The following is a 16,634-nucleotide window of genomic DNA, read 5'->3' as shown; positions in this document are numbered from 1 at the left end:
TGGCCCAGCACCGCATGTATCCACAGCTGGCTGTGAACCCCTCAGTATGGGCCTGTGCTCTCCTGTGGGCCACTGGGCATCTACACTTAAAGCCCAGAGCAATGGCAGCTGGGTAACACATACACAGGAGGCCAACTATCTCCCTCGGTCCCACTGGGAGACTAGGGCCCATAAGAGGTCAATCCGCCTTTATTGAAGGCCAGCCTATACTGGATTGGACTAGCCATGTCCACCCGCCCTGGCCAAGGCTCAGACAATCATCTCCAGCTGCCGGGCATACTCGATGACCTGCTTGGCCAACTCAGTGGAGGGGATGGTGGTGTCTTCTGGCTTCTGTTGCTGGCTGGCAAAGCTGTAGTAGTTGTTAGGTCCCAGGACCCAACCTCGCTGAAGGAAGAGAAATCAGAAGTAAGTGGGTGATCCCACAGGCTCCTCCCCACCCCATGTAACCACCTCTCAGGATACCAAGGCTCCCTTTTCACAGATCACTGCCACCAGAGTAACCAGAGGCAAGAAATGTCACTCCATGTCTGACACAGGTACCATGATCATGCTCCTCTATGGCTAAAACCTCTGAGCAACGACAACAGTATTTGGTCCACAGTAAGTGGTTAATAGCTGTCACCATCACGTCTCAAATGCATCCCTTTGACAGTCTGCTCAAGACCACTTGGCTAGCCTGACAACTTCACAGTCTGCTCTTGACTCTTCTGCTTCCTGGACACCAAGGTCAGTATGCAGCATGAGTCAGCTTCTCCTGGGCACGGCTCCTACTCAAATGTTCCACACCAAATGAAGCAGTCCTACGGGACAAGTTGCTTCTAAGGGATTCTGCTAAGGGCAAACCTAACATGCAAAGCAAGCTTGAACCTGGTGCCAGGTGCCATGCTAAGCTCCTCGCCTATGTTAAACTCTAATCCCCTCCCGGGAAGAGGCTGAGCTATTTGTCTTAAGGCTCACAACTGTACTCAGTCGTGGGCAGTCTTTATTCTACTAGTGTCCCCCAGACCACCCAAACTGTGTATTGGACACAAGGTTCAGCACTCTATTTCCCAACCCCAATCCACAGTCCCTAGCCACCTTCTTGGCATAGTCTGTCATCTTTTTGGGTGTGTTGAAGAAGAGAATCCGGGTAGCCTCGGCGAAAAGGATTTTCTCATAGGCCTTCTCAATGCATCCTGCGATTTCATCCCTGTGGGAAGGTGATAGTTCTCACTACGGAGCAGACAACCTCGCAGACCCTGTCCTCCTGGGAACCACGGCTCAGGCTCTGAGGCAGTCTTTCCACACAGGGGCTTCACAAGAGCACAGCACCTTCCTCAGAGTCTGGAGGAGGTTCTTGCATGAATTAGAGTGCTTGCCTAGTATGCTGAAGCACATAAATCCAGGTGTGGGGGTGCACATCTGTACTCCCAGCACTTGGGAGGTGGAGGCAGGAGGATCAGGTTCACAGCCAGTCCCAGATACATGTAACCCTTTCTCAATAGCCCTACTGCCCAAAACGCATCACGGCTGGAGGGCAGCTCAGCAGTAGAGGACTTGCTTAATTTGTACAAAGCTCTGATTATAACCCCAGAAGGAGGGAAACATCCACTATGAAAAACAGCAAGGCATCAAATCACAGGAATTGGGCAGGGCGGCATCTGGGGAAAGAGTAAGGCCAGGAAGTCTGGGGACCCAGACCCCACATACCTGATAGTATCCAGCAGGATGTCAATGAAGAAAGTATAGCTTTCAGCAGGGATGTTTCCCTTGGCCAGGAACACCTTATTGTAGCTGCCCTCCATCAGGTACTGCCAAGGCCAAGGAAGAAGAGGAAGAGGATGAAGGGAACACAGAGGCTTCCCTGCTCCCTTGGTGCCTCCCAATCCCTGCTCTACCACAAGAGCCCTCCCACTGCCTGTAGCCTGGACTCCTCCTCCTCTGCAAAGCCCTACCTGGCTTACACACTCACCCGCAGCCTACACTGGGCTAGTGTTCAGCTCTACTCTACACATACCTAAACTGCTGCTACCTCACTCTGCCAGCCCTTCCCACAGAAAACCCTCTGGAGGCCTCAGCACCAGACACGACTTCTTAATGGCTCCCAAGCTCTACCCCTTTAACTTGTTCCTTTAACTTGTTTGCTGTCCCTCAGATATGGCAGGCAGGCTTTAGCCTCGGGCCACAGACAGCCTCTTCCAGTCCTCCCAGGCCCAAGTCCCCACAATACCTCATGTCTCACACACAACACATGTGACTCATTCTTTTGGTGCCTGGTGCTTCCTCTCCTCACTGTCTCAAGATTAGGGGTTTTACCTGTTTGAGTCACCTTAACATGAAATTGCCCTGGGACCTGGCACAGATCTGTTTTTATTTGCTGGTTAAATAAGTTGGTGGGTTAGAAATGGCTGAACCCTGACCATTCCTCCAGGAAACCCTCAGGGTCTGAACTGAGACCACCCACCTCAGCCAGGCTCCCCCTTCCCCTGCCCATCCTCACTTGCTCGAGGGACACAGGGTGCTTGATGTAGACATTGGTCTGGATGTCCTTAGCAGGCAAGCGTTCTAATTCTGTGTGGAACTCAGCCACTCGGTTCTGGGAGAGCAGGAACAGGAGGTTGAGGCCCAGGAGCTGGTGCATGTAGGCTGACTCAGGTAGCTGTTCCCTGTACACCACGGAGGGAGAGAACCAAGATTAGTAGATCCTGGGGAACTAACCACATGCCTCATCTACCTTCCAGAATCCTTACAACTAACAGACAAATGATGTACACAGAGGCAAGAAACGCCACACCCCGTCATATGGATCAAGCAAGGTACCTATCTATTAAAGTTCCCTATCTATTAAACAGTGTCAATAAGTATCCACACCACAAAAGCAGGTTTGGTAAATATAAGTGAGTTAAATGGCTTAACCTAGGCATAAAGTCCAAAGAATAGCATCTAGGGTAGGCACTCAGTCAGCAGAATGTCTACCTAGCATGAATGTCTACCCCAGCTCTGCATAAACCAGACGTGGGGTGCACACCTGTAATTCCCAGCTACTGGGAAGTAGAGGCAGGAGTGTCAGAAGTTCAAGGTCACCTGGGCTACACAGAGTCCTCAGCCAGCTTGAAGAACAGATGACACAGTCTTCAAAAAACAACAAACAGCTGGGTGTGGTGGCCCATGCTTTTAACACCGACACTCAGGAGGCAGAAGCAGGGTGACAAATTTAAGGATAGCTTGAACTGTGTAGCCAAAACTCAAAAACAAGCTCGGCAGTGGTGGCACACGCCTTTAATCCCAGCATTCAAAGGCATAGGCAGGGGAATCTTTCTGAGCTCCAGGACAGCCAGGGCTACACAGAGAAACCCTGTCTCAAAAAACCAAACCAAACCAAACCAAAAGCAAAAAAACAAAATGAAACAAAAAACCCACAACAAACAAACCAGCAGAGGGCAGCACTACCTATAATCCCCAAGCAAGGTGTACTACCTTGAAACCTGTCTCAAAACAAAACCAGCAAATTGTGAAGCAAAATAGCACCCTATTGGCTGCAGTAGATATGTCAGTTAGGGGAGTCAAGAATACAGCCTAGTAGATGAAGGGTAGCAAGTAGCCATACTGAGTAGAGGGAACATGGTGAAAGGGTCAGGAAAAAACAGATTGGAGGGGCTATGAGATGGCTCAGCACCTGCAGAGGTCCTGAGTTCAATTCCCACTAGCCACAAGGTTGGCTCACAACCATCTATAATGGCATCCAGTGCACTCTTGTGATGTGCAGACACACACGCAAAGCACCCATATATGTGCGAATACTTAAATAAATCTTCAAGAGAGAGGAAAACTGGTTAGAAACTTACAGAAATGGACCACACAAACTAAGTAAACTACATAAACCCAGTTTTCTCAAGACTTCCAAGTCAAAAGCCTGTCCCTCCAGCTTCTGGGGACAGAGCTAAGAACAGCAGTGGTTCACAGGCAGACCAACAGGAGGGAGCCAGAGGTAAATGAACCACCAAGCAACCATCCCTGCCCCGCCCCTCCCCGGAGGGCCCAACCTCACTTGTAATCAAAGTAGTAGCATTTGAGCTGGGCCATGTAGCGCTCGAAGGAGGGGATGTCCTTGCATAGGATGCTCCACTGGGCCCCGATTTCCAGTATGTCACCTGTTAGTAAGGGGGTGGCTGAGGTGGTGACTGGAATCCCTCCTGGGATCATCACTACCGTCATTCTTACCATCACAGGCCCCCACCACCTCCACCAACCAGTGACACTCACGGGCCAGAATGAGCTGCTGTTTGGTCAGTTTGGTCCCTGTGGTCGGCAGGAAATTGAGCTCCAGCAGAACCAGCTGAGGGAGAAGGAATGACGATGAGACTTCAAACAAAGGTTACCCACTTTCTCTGGACTTTGATGTTTCTGCTTGGGGAATGGAGTTTCCAGGCATCCTTACTCATACAACTGTGATGTGCATGAAGGGAGTTGGTCCTTGTCAAGTTCTCAGCCTAGGGCTCCATTGGCACCCATGGCGTAGGAAGACACGGATGACCTCAGTTCCTTCTGTTGTTATTTTTGGCTTGTTTGGGGTTTCTGTTTTCTTTGAGACAGGGTCTCCCTCTGCAGGCCAGTCTGGCCTATAACTAGAGAGCCCAGGGTCAGCCTGCCAAGTGCTAGGATTGTAAGTGTGGAACAGCTCACGTCCAGCTAGCACACTCAGTTCTGGGAAGACCTTCCCCACCATACTCTGCCTGAGAAGGGGTAACTAGGCCAGGCCCCAAATCTATGTCCCCTTTCCTCAGTCCAGCCCAGACACCATTCCTTAATAAACTTAGGGACCTAACATCTATTTTGTTGTTGCTGTTTGGTTATTTATTAATAATAACTATTCCTTTTGAGATGAGGTCTTGATGTGTAACTCTAGCCGCCTTGAACTTGTTTTTGGAGACCGGGCCGCCCTTCCGTAACTCTGAATGTGTTTACAGTCGAACTCTATGCTCTTCTGGGTTCGGTACGGCCCCAAACTATTGCCCCTCTTCTCCTAGGCGCATCCTTAACCTCTGCTCGCCCACAGCGTGCTTCGGTTTGGTCCTTACCGCCCATCCCCTCACACTCTGCCGCCTCTACCTCGGGTTCGGTTGTGCCTGGCTCCATTCCTGCCCCTCCAAACCCCAGAGCTGTAACCATCCCATTCGAGTCCGCCAAACCAGGCTTTGCACCACCGCATTCCCGCCCGTGTCGGGGCCGCGTTGGGTCTGTCCCAGCCACCCCGCCACCTGGGAGCCCTCCGGGCCCACCTTCTGCTGTCCCGAGCCGGGCTCTCTCCACTCCTCGGCCGGCTGTCCCAGCCCTGAGCGCCTGTCACCGTCCCCCCAGCACCAGGGCTCCAGGGCCCGGCGACCCCTACCTTCAGGCGGCCCAGCTCTTCCCCACATTTACTAAGGTTCGGGCTCTTCCGGTTCCACTCGTCCTTGAGCTGCTCGTACATGCCGGCCGCTGCCTGCAACATCGCGCCCGAAGTGGCCGCGGGCCCCGAGCTCGAGACGCCGGTCGCCCCGTTCACCGTAGCCGCCGCCGCCATCTTCCGTGATGCGGCAAACTGCCGACCTGACTTACGGCAGCGTCGCCGAGAAATGGTCTCCCGGCGGAAATGAGGCCGGGAGGTGGAGCCCAACGCAGGAGGCGGAGCTACGACCGCCAGCCTCCGCCCGCCGCGGGAGGAGCGCCGCAGCTTCCCCGGGGGCGCCTTCCCGGCCCGGCGCTTAAGGAACATGGCAGAGCTCCGCCTCTGCTGTCACTCAGAATGGTGAACGGAAGTCGGTTGGCTCTAACGGAAAATGACATCCGCAATGCCCCGCCCATTCCCGTAGTCAATATGGCCGCCCTTGCTTCAGCCTGTGGGATTTCCGTCTTAAGAGTGCGGTCTGTCAACCAAGAGGTGGCGACGTGGAGTCACTTGGAAAGCCGTCAAGTGTCCCTACATAGACAGGCTTTGAGAGGACTGGAATTTCAAGTCAGGCCCCGCAGGTTTATCAGGGCATCATTCTTCTACATTAGGTTTTTTTCTTAGTTTCGAAATGAAAATATAATTATGGAAGCCGGGCGTAATGGTTCAGGCCTTTACTCCCAGTTCTCAGGAGGCAGAGTTTGAGGCCAGTTTGATCTGTATCAAGAGTTCCAGGACAGCCAGGGTTACATGGAGAAATCCTGTCTCAAAAAAACTAGAAGTGAGGCCAGGAAGTGGAGCCCCAATTATATCTATAATTACTACAGGCTGGTATACTTGGCTGGCTTTTTAGTCTTTGGTTCTTTACTCTTTTGGAGGGCTCACCACCCAGCTGCCAAATACACACAGAGACATTATTACTTATGAATGTCCAGTGTAAACTTGGCCTGTTTCCAGCCAGTTTTTCTTAAATTATCCCATCTACCCTTTGCCTCTGGGATTTTATCTTTATCCTATATACCTTTCTTCTCTTTTTATGATAATATTTTATTTAAATATGAAACAAGGTTGTTTTACATGTCAGTCTGATTTCCCTCACTCTCCCTTCCTCCCCTCCCTCCCTCCCAACCCCCATCCCATTCTCTTTCTGCTTCCCAGGGCCGGCGAGGCCTTCCATGGGGAGTCTTCGAATCTGTCACACACCTCCCCTGTGTGTCTAGGCTGAGAGAGAATCCCTCTACGTGGAATGGGCTCCCAAAGGTGGCTGCCCCTGGAGGCCTCCTAGATCTTCCTCCCAGATTTCTCCTCCTGTTTATTCTCTCTGCCAGCCCCTCCTATCCTTTCTCCTGCCTTGGTATTGTCCATTCAGCTCTTTATTAGACCAATCCCGTGTTTTAGACAGGCACAGTAACACAGTTTCACAGAGTTAAACAAATGCAACATAAAGGAAAGCGACACATCTTTGCATCATTAAATATTCCACAGCATAAACAAATGTAACACATCTCAATTATTCTAAGAATAACACAGCTTAGAATGTAACACACTGGAGAGAGCTTTCCCAGAATCCTCATGGTAACTGTGTAACTCCACTTTTAGGGGTTTTGGTTTTCTCTCTGACCTCTGAAAGCATCAGGCACACATGGCGTGCACATACATACATGCAGACAAAACATTCACACATAAAATTGTTAAAGTATCACGTCGTTCCCCCCCCACTTTTTCCTCCAACCCTTCCCATGGAATATAAATTCCCACCAAATTCTCAGCCTTCAGTCTTGTTTTCTCTGTTATATATTCCTAAATATGTAAACACAGCCTGCTCAATCCTTGTAACACTGCCTGTATGTATATCATTTCAGGGCCGACCACTTGGTATTGAATACCAAAAGGCGGGCTTTTCCCCATAGGAAAACTATTGATGTCCTTAGCATACCTTAGTTGCCTGTGGTGAGACTGTCCCCTTCCTTGTTAGCATATCTATTCATGCCCTCCTGTTCATATCTTTTTTAGACAGTCATGTCATTGAGACATCATCGGTGTAGCTCCCTGGCATCTCTAGAGGGCTTCTATACATTTATTCATATTTATATATAAACCATTTAAATATAAATGTATATGAACTATTTACAAATATCATTTAGGTCTATGGCTTTAAAAGCCAAAAAGCAGCAGGGGATTTACATTAGTTTATTTATTTTTTTAAAGACACGTTTTCTTTGTAAAGCCCTGACTGTTCCACAAATTTTGTTTTTTCTCTCTTATTTACTTGATTTTTTGGGGACAGGGTTTCTCTGTGGCTTTGAAGCCTATTCTAGAACTAGCTCTTGTAGACCAGGCTGGTCTAGAACTCAGAGAGATCCACCTGCCTCTCTCTCCCAAGTGCTGGGAATAAAGGTGTGTGCCGCCACCACCCGGTTGACATTTTGTCTTTTCAAATCACTAATATATTTACTTTGAAGAAGTAGCTTGCCACAGCACTGGTATCACAGGACAAAGAGAGATGGTTCTCTCCATCATGCAGGTTCTGGAGATCAAACCCAGGTTGACAGGGTTAGCAACAAGTACCTTTATTTGCAGAGCCAATCTATCTCACCGGCTGGAATTTCCCAATCTTTATCCCAACACCCACTTCCTCCATTGGTACATAAGTAGCCCCCATCTTGAAACCCTCCAAAAATAGCCCTATAATGTGTCATTCTCAGAGTGGGAGGTTGCTTGCCTGTCTCATCAGTGCCACATTATAGGCCTGGGCCACCCTGCCTGCCTATCACATTGCTTTCGCTTTATTCTTTTACCCTTTCATACAGCTCGATTTCTTCAGAATTGCCATTGCCCACACATCGTAAAACATTAGGGTGAGACTGGCCACCTCAGCATCAGGAATGGAACATGACTGGCTTAAACTTGAAACCGAGGCTCCTATCTCTGTCCTGTAATCGGTACAGTGGTGACCTTATGATCCAAATCCAGATAATCAGAGTGACAATGCGACTTTTGGCAGAACTTGTAGAACCCTTGTTCCTTCGTTCTCTGAACAATATGACAATTCTCTGAACAAATCTATAACTTGCAGCCGCAGAGGGTGAAGGTGGAAGTCTTGAGGTCACTGTCCACATTCAGAGGGGGGAAACTACAGAGAAACAGAAGCAGACTTCTGCAGACACTGAAGGGTCAAGCCTGAAGCCTTGGCTAACCGCACTGAATAGAGTACGGTAGGGAAAGCTGTAATCTCAGACTCTGGGAGATGGAGGAAGAAGGATCACCGTTTCAAAGTCATCCTTCAGTTACATGACCAGTTCAAGGCCAACTTGAAAAAGAAAGATGAAAACAATACAGAGAGAGACCCTGTCTGGAAAGAGAGAGAGGAGAAAGGGAGATAGAAAGCCTTGGGGCACTAGAGACAGGCCCGGCCACTAAGACCACTTGTTGCTCTAGTATGGGACCCAGGTTTTGGTTTACAGCTCCCACAAGTCAGCTCACAGCACTTGTAATTCCAGTTCCAAGAGATCCTATACCTTCTTTTTGTCTCCATTGGCACCAGACACACACACCATGCATGTGTATACACGAAAGCACTCACACACATAATTTTTTTTTTTTTTTTGCGGAGACAACGAGAGAGAATAAAAGAGGAAGCTGGACAGCAGCCAGGTTCACTGGTGCATGTTAGGAATCTCAGCATTCACGAAGCAGGGACAAGAGGGGCACCCCAAGCTTGAGGGCAGCTTGGTCTACTTAGTGAGGTCTGTCACAGACACAGACAGACAGAGGAAGAGAGAGATTAAATGGGAAAGAAGTAAGAGAAAGGGCGTAGGGGTATTAGGACGGCTCATGGTAAACGTGCTTGCCACCAAGCGTGATAGCTTGGGAGGGAATTTTGGAACTCACATGGTAGGAGAGAATCTATGACTGAGTTGTTCTCTGACCCCCCCCAAACATGCATGCTGGGGCATGTGTACCCCCCTCCCTCCAACACACATAAGTAAATGAGTATAATGAAAAAACAACCAACCGCAAGAGCCTCATATATTACCACTTCTGTGTAGAATTCTCAAGCACGGGTTCCTCGAAACTGTGTGGGCACCCATAAAGATGGCTGCACTCCATCGTGGCACAAGGGCAGAGTTCAAAGCTGTCAGCAAGTCATGAGACCTAAAGGTCAAAGCTGTGGCTCCAGAAGGATGCTTCAGCCATCTTAGTCTAAATAACGACGACCTGAATCTGAGGTGTGTCTACTCCTGACTCTCAAGGCTAGGGAAGAAGTTTGGAGCTAAGGTGTGGTCACTGAACCCTTGGAATGAGGGAGGAAGAAAAGTCTGTTCCATATACATGATGTACTGTGTTCCAGTTTTAGTTATGGTATATGAGTGGTGAAAAATAAACTCATGGCATTTCAGTATTGACGGATCTGCCCTCCTGACCTTTAGTCTGTGTCTCTGTCTTTATTATCTATAGCCAGCCTTTCCCTCATCCACACTCCCCCACTCAGGTACGGACTTGGGGCAGCTTGGCTGGCTCTGATTGCAGCGCCGCAAAGACTGCTCCCGACATAACTAGTACAAAGTAATTTCATTGGGGCTAGAGAGATGGTTCAGTGGTTAGGAGCCTTGGCTGCTCTTCAGAGGACACGGGTTCAATTCTCAGCACCCACATGGCAGCTCACAATTGTCTATAAATTCAGTTCCAGGGGATCTGACACCTTCACACTAATGCACATAAAATAAATTAAACACACACACACACACACACACACACACACACACACACACACACGGAGGCTGTTACAACCAAGGTACCAAATTATCAGAGCTTGATTCAGCCCACAGAGAGAACCCATAGAGTAGCAGACCCTGTGGTATGAGAGGGGCTGGGCTGCTGGTGTGCGGATTCAGGGAGACCTGAATGCAGCCAGCTGGAATGATGTCAGCCATAATTGCTACCCTCTTACAGCCATCCTAAACAGTTTCTGGGCAAAATCAAAGAGTGGAACTTGAGGCTTTCCAGCTGCCTCCCAGCACCAGTATTGGGAACATGCTTGACTTTTAAAATCATTTATGGTTTAAAGGATCTTTCTCTTGCAGTCCAAGCTGGAAGTCACTGAGTGACTCAGACAGGCCTCACACTCAGAATATTTCTGCTCCCTTGGGCTCCTAAGCGGTCAGGTGACAGTTTGAGCCACCACTCTAGCTAGCCTCGTCTTCTTGCTTGTTCTGATGGGTTTCTGTTTTGTTTGAGACAGGGTCTATGTAGATCTGGGTGACCTGGAACTTGCCAGTAGACCAAGCTGTCCTCAAACTCAGAGCCCCAACCTGCCTCTGCCTCCTCTGCTGGCATCAAAGACTTAACTTGACACATCAAAGGCTTAACTTGACACATTAATGTGTGTGTGCCTCTATGTGTGTATGTGTGTGACACACTTGTGTGTCCCAGTGCACATCCCCACCCCCATTCATGTTGAGGTCAGAGAACAGCTTCAAGGATTCAGTTCTCGCTTTACACCATATGAGTGCTGGGGATGGAGCCCAGGCTGTCAGGCTTAGCAGAAGCTCCTGTGTCCGCTGTGTAGCGGTCAAGTCTGGTCTTTTAAAGGTAACTGCAGTTGCACTGGTACAAACCAAGCAACACAGGGAGCTTCCTGAGGATTCCGGGTTGATTCTGAAATGAGGCTTTATTTGGGTCTGAAGGAGGCATGAACACTCTAGCAAACCAGAAAATCCTGGATAGGTGGCAGGTTACATTCCCACTGGGGGACAGGGGGGCAGGTGTCTAGGGAAGGGTGCAGCCTGGGGACTCAGGCTACCACTTGCTTCCTTGCTGCATTGTCGTCCTTGGAACCCGATTTGGAGGGGCCCTTGACACTTTCCTCTGAGCCTGTATGAGACTGGAAGCTGAAGGCGTTGGAGGTGGCGTATGTGTAGTAGGACTCTGATGCCATGATGTTGTTAATCTTCCAGCGTAATGAGACCCAGGCCTTCACTATGTGGGGCCACAGGAGGCAGAACAGGATGTAGAAGACCACCAGGCCCACAAACAGGCTGATGGATACCTGTAGGCACAGGGCAGCAGGCGTGGATGCAGTGTGCCGCGCAAGCCCCTGCCCACCCGGTGGGGAAGCCTTTGGCCGCCACTCACAATGACAATGAAGAGTGACCGCTTGGCGCTGAGCGGTAGCCCATGCATGTGCAGTATAAAGATGAGCTGGTAGTCACAGTACGTGCTAGTGTCTACTCCTCTGGTGAGGGAACAGAGTCCAGGATTGGATTAGGTAGTGGGGCGTCATCCCATGGAACAATCTCAACAGCCCACTCCCACCACACACCCAGGTTACCATGCCCGCCTGGCTTACCTATTGCTCACCAACAACTTGAGGAAGAATTCGGGTGCGAAGATGTTCCGGGGCGTGATATCGTGGCATGGGGAGTTCTCTAAACACAGCCACCTAGGAGTCCAAGTTGAGGCAGCTGTGCCACTTACACTTCCGGTAAGCACCAGCCAGGTGCGCTCAATCTCCACCTTCTCTTCAGGCTGTTTGTCCCTTTTGTAACTGTGGTGCTTCGGGCTGACAGGCTCGGGGTCTCATGCAAGCCGGGTGAACGCGCTACTGCTGGGCCAAGTCCCGCCACCCTCAGCCCTTCAATAGTGTGTCCCTGGCACATGTTCTCCCGCGGAGCTGCCGTCTCAGCCCCTCCCTCGGAGCCAGAGCCACACCCCCAGTCTGCAGTCTCCACCTCCTCTTGCCTACTCAATCCATTCAAACAGTGACGCTGTCCGAGCGCCTGCACGAAACAGCCTGCTGCAGCCCTGCCCCCACCTGCCAAGGCCCCCATGTTGGGCTGACTATCGACTGCGTGCCCCACACAGCCACCTCCATTCCTTCATCCCATAGCATGGGCTGGACACAAGCTGGACTTAGACTGGCATCTCTTCTTTCTTATCCCCTCTTGGTTATTGCTCAGTAGCCCTGACGCAAACACGGACTTGGGTGCAGTTGGCAAATTTGTTCATTTGCTGCCTTGTGGTATCATGGTTTTCCTTTCATCGAATCAAAAAAGGGTCACCAAGCCCTCACAGTTTTATCCATTCATTAACATCTCCATTTAACTGTCAGTGAATGCCGGCCATGCATTAATTTGTTCACCATTTGATTTAAAAAAAAAAAAAAAATGTTATAGTGTGTCTATTCAAGAGCTGTGCTAGAGAAGAGACAGGGCCTTCAGGAGACAGTGATAACTTAGAATGGTCAGGACTGAAATGTAAGGAGATACAGGCAGAGGGTCACGGAAGGCTGGGGGTGGGGGGTGTAGGCAAAGGCTCAGTGCAGGAAAGGCATGGGAGTCCAGATGAGCCAACAGCCCGTCTGGAAAGAAAGGGCATGGTTAAGCCCTCCTGAATGGAGGAGCATGTGAGCCAAGGCCTGAAGACAGTAAGAGGCCCCAGACTTCCAGGAGAGCCTCTGTATGCAAAGGCTAGCCCTCCTTGGGAAACACAAAGACAATGTGACTATTGGGAAGGATCTCAGAGGCCACCATGGGCCAGAGGGATGGGGGGGGGGAGGGCTTGTGCAAAGAGCATGTCCCAAATTTCAGAAGGCAGAATTGGACAGTCATAGTTCTGAGACAAGGCAGGGCTACATAGTGAGACTCTGCATGAAACAGAGAGCGCTGGGGTGTGTGTGGCTCGGGTGGCAGAATGCTTGCCTGGCACACACTAAGCCCACGCACCGGTACTGTAATCCCAGAATTCTGGAGACGGAGGTAGAAGAATGAGAAGGACAAGGTCGTCTTCAGTTATATAGTAAATTCAGGGCCAGCCTGGGGTACATGAGACCTGAGCACCAAAACCGAAACTAACAAACACGGAGGGCAGAACTTTTGAGACTTGTACTTACTCAATTCCCGGGCTCTGGTAGGACATTATGTAGAACTTCTTGTCGTGAGTAGTCCTTTCAGCCTTCGTTTTCCAGATGAGGCTGTTGGTCCTGAGCAGGCCCATATAAAGTCAGGGGTTAGCACTGAGGGGCGGGGCCCTGGTGGGCCGGTTCCCTGGTGAGGGAGCCTAGGCCTCACTGAAGGGTGAATCTGATGCACTGGGTGGGTAAGGTTGCAGCAAGAGTCCCCTGCTTAACTGGGAAGTGGAAGGGAGATGCGCAGACCAGACCCACCAACTGCGAACAGGGGCCCCAGAGGGATTACTTGTCCAGTGGGCTATTGTAACGGTAGATTTCTTCTTCCGTGTAATCTCTGATGGTGTCCATTGTTGGACCGCCGCCCACCACCTTCAGCAAGTAACTGCAAAACGCAGAGGCAAACATGGGCCGCTTTTGAACTGTGCATCTTCCGGGTCCCACTAGCCAAGTACCGGCAGCCTCTGGCCAGCCTTTCCTCACCTGCCTAGGAAACTGCCAGAGTCTCCTGTCACCATGTCTTGGACTAAGAAGAAGGGCTGAAACACTGTGGATTGCAAGGAGAGGAAGGGGGAAACATTAGCTTTGTCCAGAGAGGCACAGGAAGACAGTGGAGGGGGACTCAGGCTTGGAGCAGAAGGTGATGGGCTGTGGCAAGGGGAATGAGGGAGGGATGGCAAAATGGCCAGGACAGGAGGACAGTGAACTTGGGAGAAGGTATGGAACACACAGTCACGAAAAAGAAAGCACGGCATCTCAGGGTTCGGCTGCACACAGTCGAAATAGTGTTTGTTTAGCTCCCGGGAGTGCAAAATCGTGTAGGTGACATCGAAGGCCAGGCGCTTGCCAGGGGGACAGCCGATTAACACTGGCACCATCAAGTGACCCTGGGTAGGAAAAAGACCTCCTGCTGGGGGATGGCCAGATTGCCATAAAGGGGCACAGAACAAACCTCCCCTCCATCACACACCAGACTACCAACCCTCCTCACCAGCACAGTTGGCCACATTGTAAACTGTAGTATTGTACTACATCCTTACTGCCTTCCTGTAGTGAGATACTCACTTTGTCCACACCTGTGGCACAGACCACGCCCATTGGGGGGCGGGGACAGGGGCGGACATGACCTGGGGGAACTAAGTCTGGGGGGGGGCTGGGGGCTCTCTTGCTTGCAGTACGGGGGACAGGAGAGCATCCGGAGGCATCCTTGGGACCAGGAACCTGCTGGTGTTCATTTGTCTAGGTTGTAAGTTATTTCTCCCTGAATAAACATCTATTGGGCCTGTCTGTTTCTCCTGATCCTTATTAAGCCTCCATACCTGCCTGCCTGCTTTTCTTGGTAGTACTAAAGGTTGGAACCAGGGCCTTCCTCCAGTGCTAAGCAAATACACTACCAGCGATCTACATTTCCGGCCCTTTGCTTGTTGTTACTGTTTTTAATTAATAGTTTATTAAATTTTAGAATTTCATACGATCTATTTTGATCATATTCACTCCCCTTCCTCCCCTTAACGCCTTCCAAATCCAACCACCTGCTTCCCTCAACTTCATGTTCTTTCTTGATGCTTGGGACATGGACTCCTTGTGAAGAAGTCCTGGATGGTCTGGAAATGACCACATTGACCAGGCTGTCTCAAACTCACAGAAATCCTCCTGCCTCTGCCTCCCAAGAGCTTCAAGGGTTAAAGGTACACACCACCAGGCCCAGATTCCTTGCTTTTTGCGATAGAATCTTCTTAATATGCCCCACTTTGTTATTTATTTATTACTGTTTGTTTGTTTGTTTGTTTGAGATGGGATCTCTCTATGTGGTTCTGGCTGTTCTGGAACTCATTTTTGTAGACCAGACTGGCCTTGAACTCACAAAGATCCATCTGTCTCTGCTTCCAGAACCCTGAGATTAAAAGGGTGTAACATCATGCTAGGCAACATCCCCCCCTTTTAGAGATGGCACATACCTGCTATCCCAGCACCCAGGAGGGTGAGGCATGAGGAGCTGGGATTTGAGGCCAAGTCCCATACATATACATATCAAAAGTGAGGGACAGCCAGCTGTGGTGGCTCATGCTGCAGCATTTGGGAAACCGATGCAGGAGGATAGCTGTGAGTTTAAGGCCAGTCTGGGCTATCTAGTGAGTTTAAGGTAGTCTGTGTTACAGCCTGAGACCCTGGGGGGGGCGAGGGAGGGGAGAGGGAAAGGCTTAGTGTGGCGACTCGAACCTGGAACGTCAGCACTTTGGAGAGTGAGGAGCAAGGAGGATCAGGTGTTCAAGGTCAACCTTAGCTACAGAGCAAGTTTCTAGCAAGTCTGGGCTATTTGAGACTGTCCTAAAAACAAATAAATAAAACGCTAGACCTAGAAAGGCCAAGTCATTTCCTCATTTGATGGAACCACGCGAGGGTGAGGGGATGAAACGGGTAGGGTCCTCAACCTGCTAGCAACAGTGTGCAATGCCCATGATGCCCGGGCTGGTACAGCACCAGCTTCTGCTCACATCTCAAAGGTCTAAGTTCAGACTATAATCCACAAAAAGAGTACATGAAACCCGAAGGAAGCAGAGCCCAGAATGAGTGCCAGAGGTCTGGGAAGCCTCATGGCACTGTCTGCAGAATGAAGAATCTCTCTAGGCTCATTTGGGGCTAGGTCATGACATACAGAGATTGTGGCCCGAGCTTGGCGGCTGCAGAGGTAAGCATCTCCCATGCCAGACCTGTACCAGTCCCTTCCTATGATGCATAAGCCAGCACTCCCTAGGCTGCTGGGCATCTAAAATTCAGTCTATACAGAACTCATCTTAGTTAACAGACTTCTATCTCTCCCAGATGTTCAAATGAAAAAAAAAAAAATGGCCCTAGGTTGTGAATGTAGCTTGATCCTACAGAGAACTTGGGGTTAACAGGGAAAGGAGATGCTGGGGTTGTGTAGGATTCACAGTGAGGTGCTAAAGAGTATGGCTCAGCTTCCACCTTCTCAGTGCTGGGGTACAGGCTACCAGCACTATGCTGCCATGCCTGCCTAGCTTCCTCTTTCAACCCTTTAAAACAGATTCAGAAGGCTGGCATGTGGCTCACTGTTCAGTAATGATTAGCGTGTTTGGGTCTCTGCCTTTCTTCTCTAGCAACACAAAGAGGGATCTAGCCAGGGAGCTGAATCAGGAGGGTCAACATGGGTTTGAAGTTAGCTGTGTGACAGAGTGAGGCCCCGTCTAAGAAAGAAAGGAAAGAAGGAAGGAAGGAAAGAAGGAAGGAAGGAAGGAAGGAAGGAAGGGCAGTGGTGGTGCATGCCTTTAATCCCAGCACTTGGGAGGCAGAGACAGG

At 50.1% G+C, this 16,634-nt stretch overlaps 2 protein-coding genes across 2 annotated transcripts in view; both read right to left on the bottom strand.

Moving 5' to 3' along the window:
* Positions 1 to 171: 171 nt before the first annotated feature.
* On the bottom strand, positions 172 to 5,759 carry Psmd8 (proteasome 26S subunit, non-ATPase 8). Its single transcript, XM_051207194.1, has 7 exons — positions 5,372 to 5,759; positions 4,246 to 4,318; positions 4,031 to 4,133; positions 2,483 to 2,648; positions 1,693 to 1,793; positions 1,081 to 1,192; positions 172 to 387 (listed from the first exon to the last, which is right to left on the bottom strand). The coding sequence occupies exons 1-7, from the start codon at positions 5,735 to 5,737 to the stop codon at positions 250 to 252; spliced, it is 1,059 nt and encodes a 352-aa protein (XP_051063151.1). The 5' UTR covers positions 5,738 to 5,759; the 3' UTR covers positions 172 to 249.
* Positions 5,760 to 11,062: 5,303 nt separating this feature from the next.
* Positions 11,063 to 16,634, bottom strand: part of Catsperg (cation channel sperm associated auxiliary subunit gamma) — a 30,268-nt gene continuing 24,696 nt past the window's right edge. The window contains exons 22-28 of the mRNA XM_051207205.1: positions 14,047 to 14,203; positions 13,800 to 13,863; positions 13,606 to 13,701; positions 13,302 to 13,391; positions 11,760 to 11,852; positions 11,546 to 11,645; positions 11,063 to 11,459 (exon numbers count right to left, since the gene is read on the bottom strand). Coding sequence (XP_051063162.1) covers positions 11,205 to 11,459; positions 11,546 to 11,645; positions 11,760 to 11,852; positions 13,302 to 13,391; positions 13,606 to 13,701; positions 13,800 to 13,863; positions 14,047 to 14,203 — 855 coding nt within the window. The 3' untranslated portion in view covers positions 11,063 to 11,204. The remainder of the gene's footprint in view (positions 11,460 to 11,545; positions 11,646 to 11,759; positions 11,853 to 13,301; positions 13,392 to 13,605; positions 13,702 to 13,799; positions 13,864 to 14,046; positions 14,204 to 16,634) is intronic.

This window comes from Phodopus roborovskii, unplaced genomic scaffold (assembly GCF_943737965.1).
Source record: "Phodopus roborovskii unplaced genomic scaffold, PHOROB, whole genome shotgun sequence".
Taxonomy (NCBI): Eukaryota; Metazoa; Chordata; class Mammalia; order Rodentia; family Cricetidae; genus Phodopus; species Phodopus roborovskii.
The sequence above is the reverse complement of the archived record's forward strand: the minus strand, read 5'-3'. Positions and strand labels throughout refer to the sequence as shown.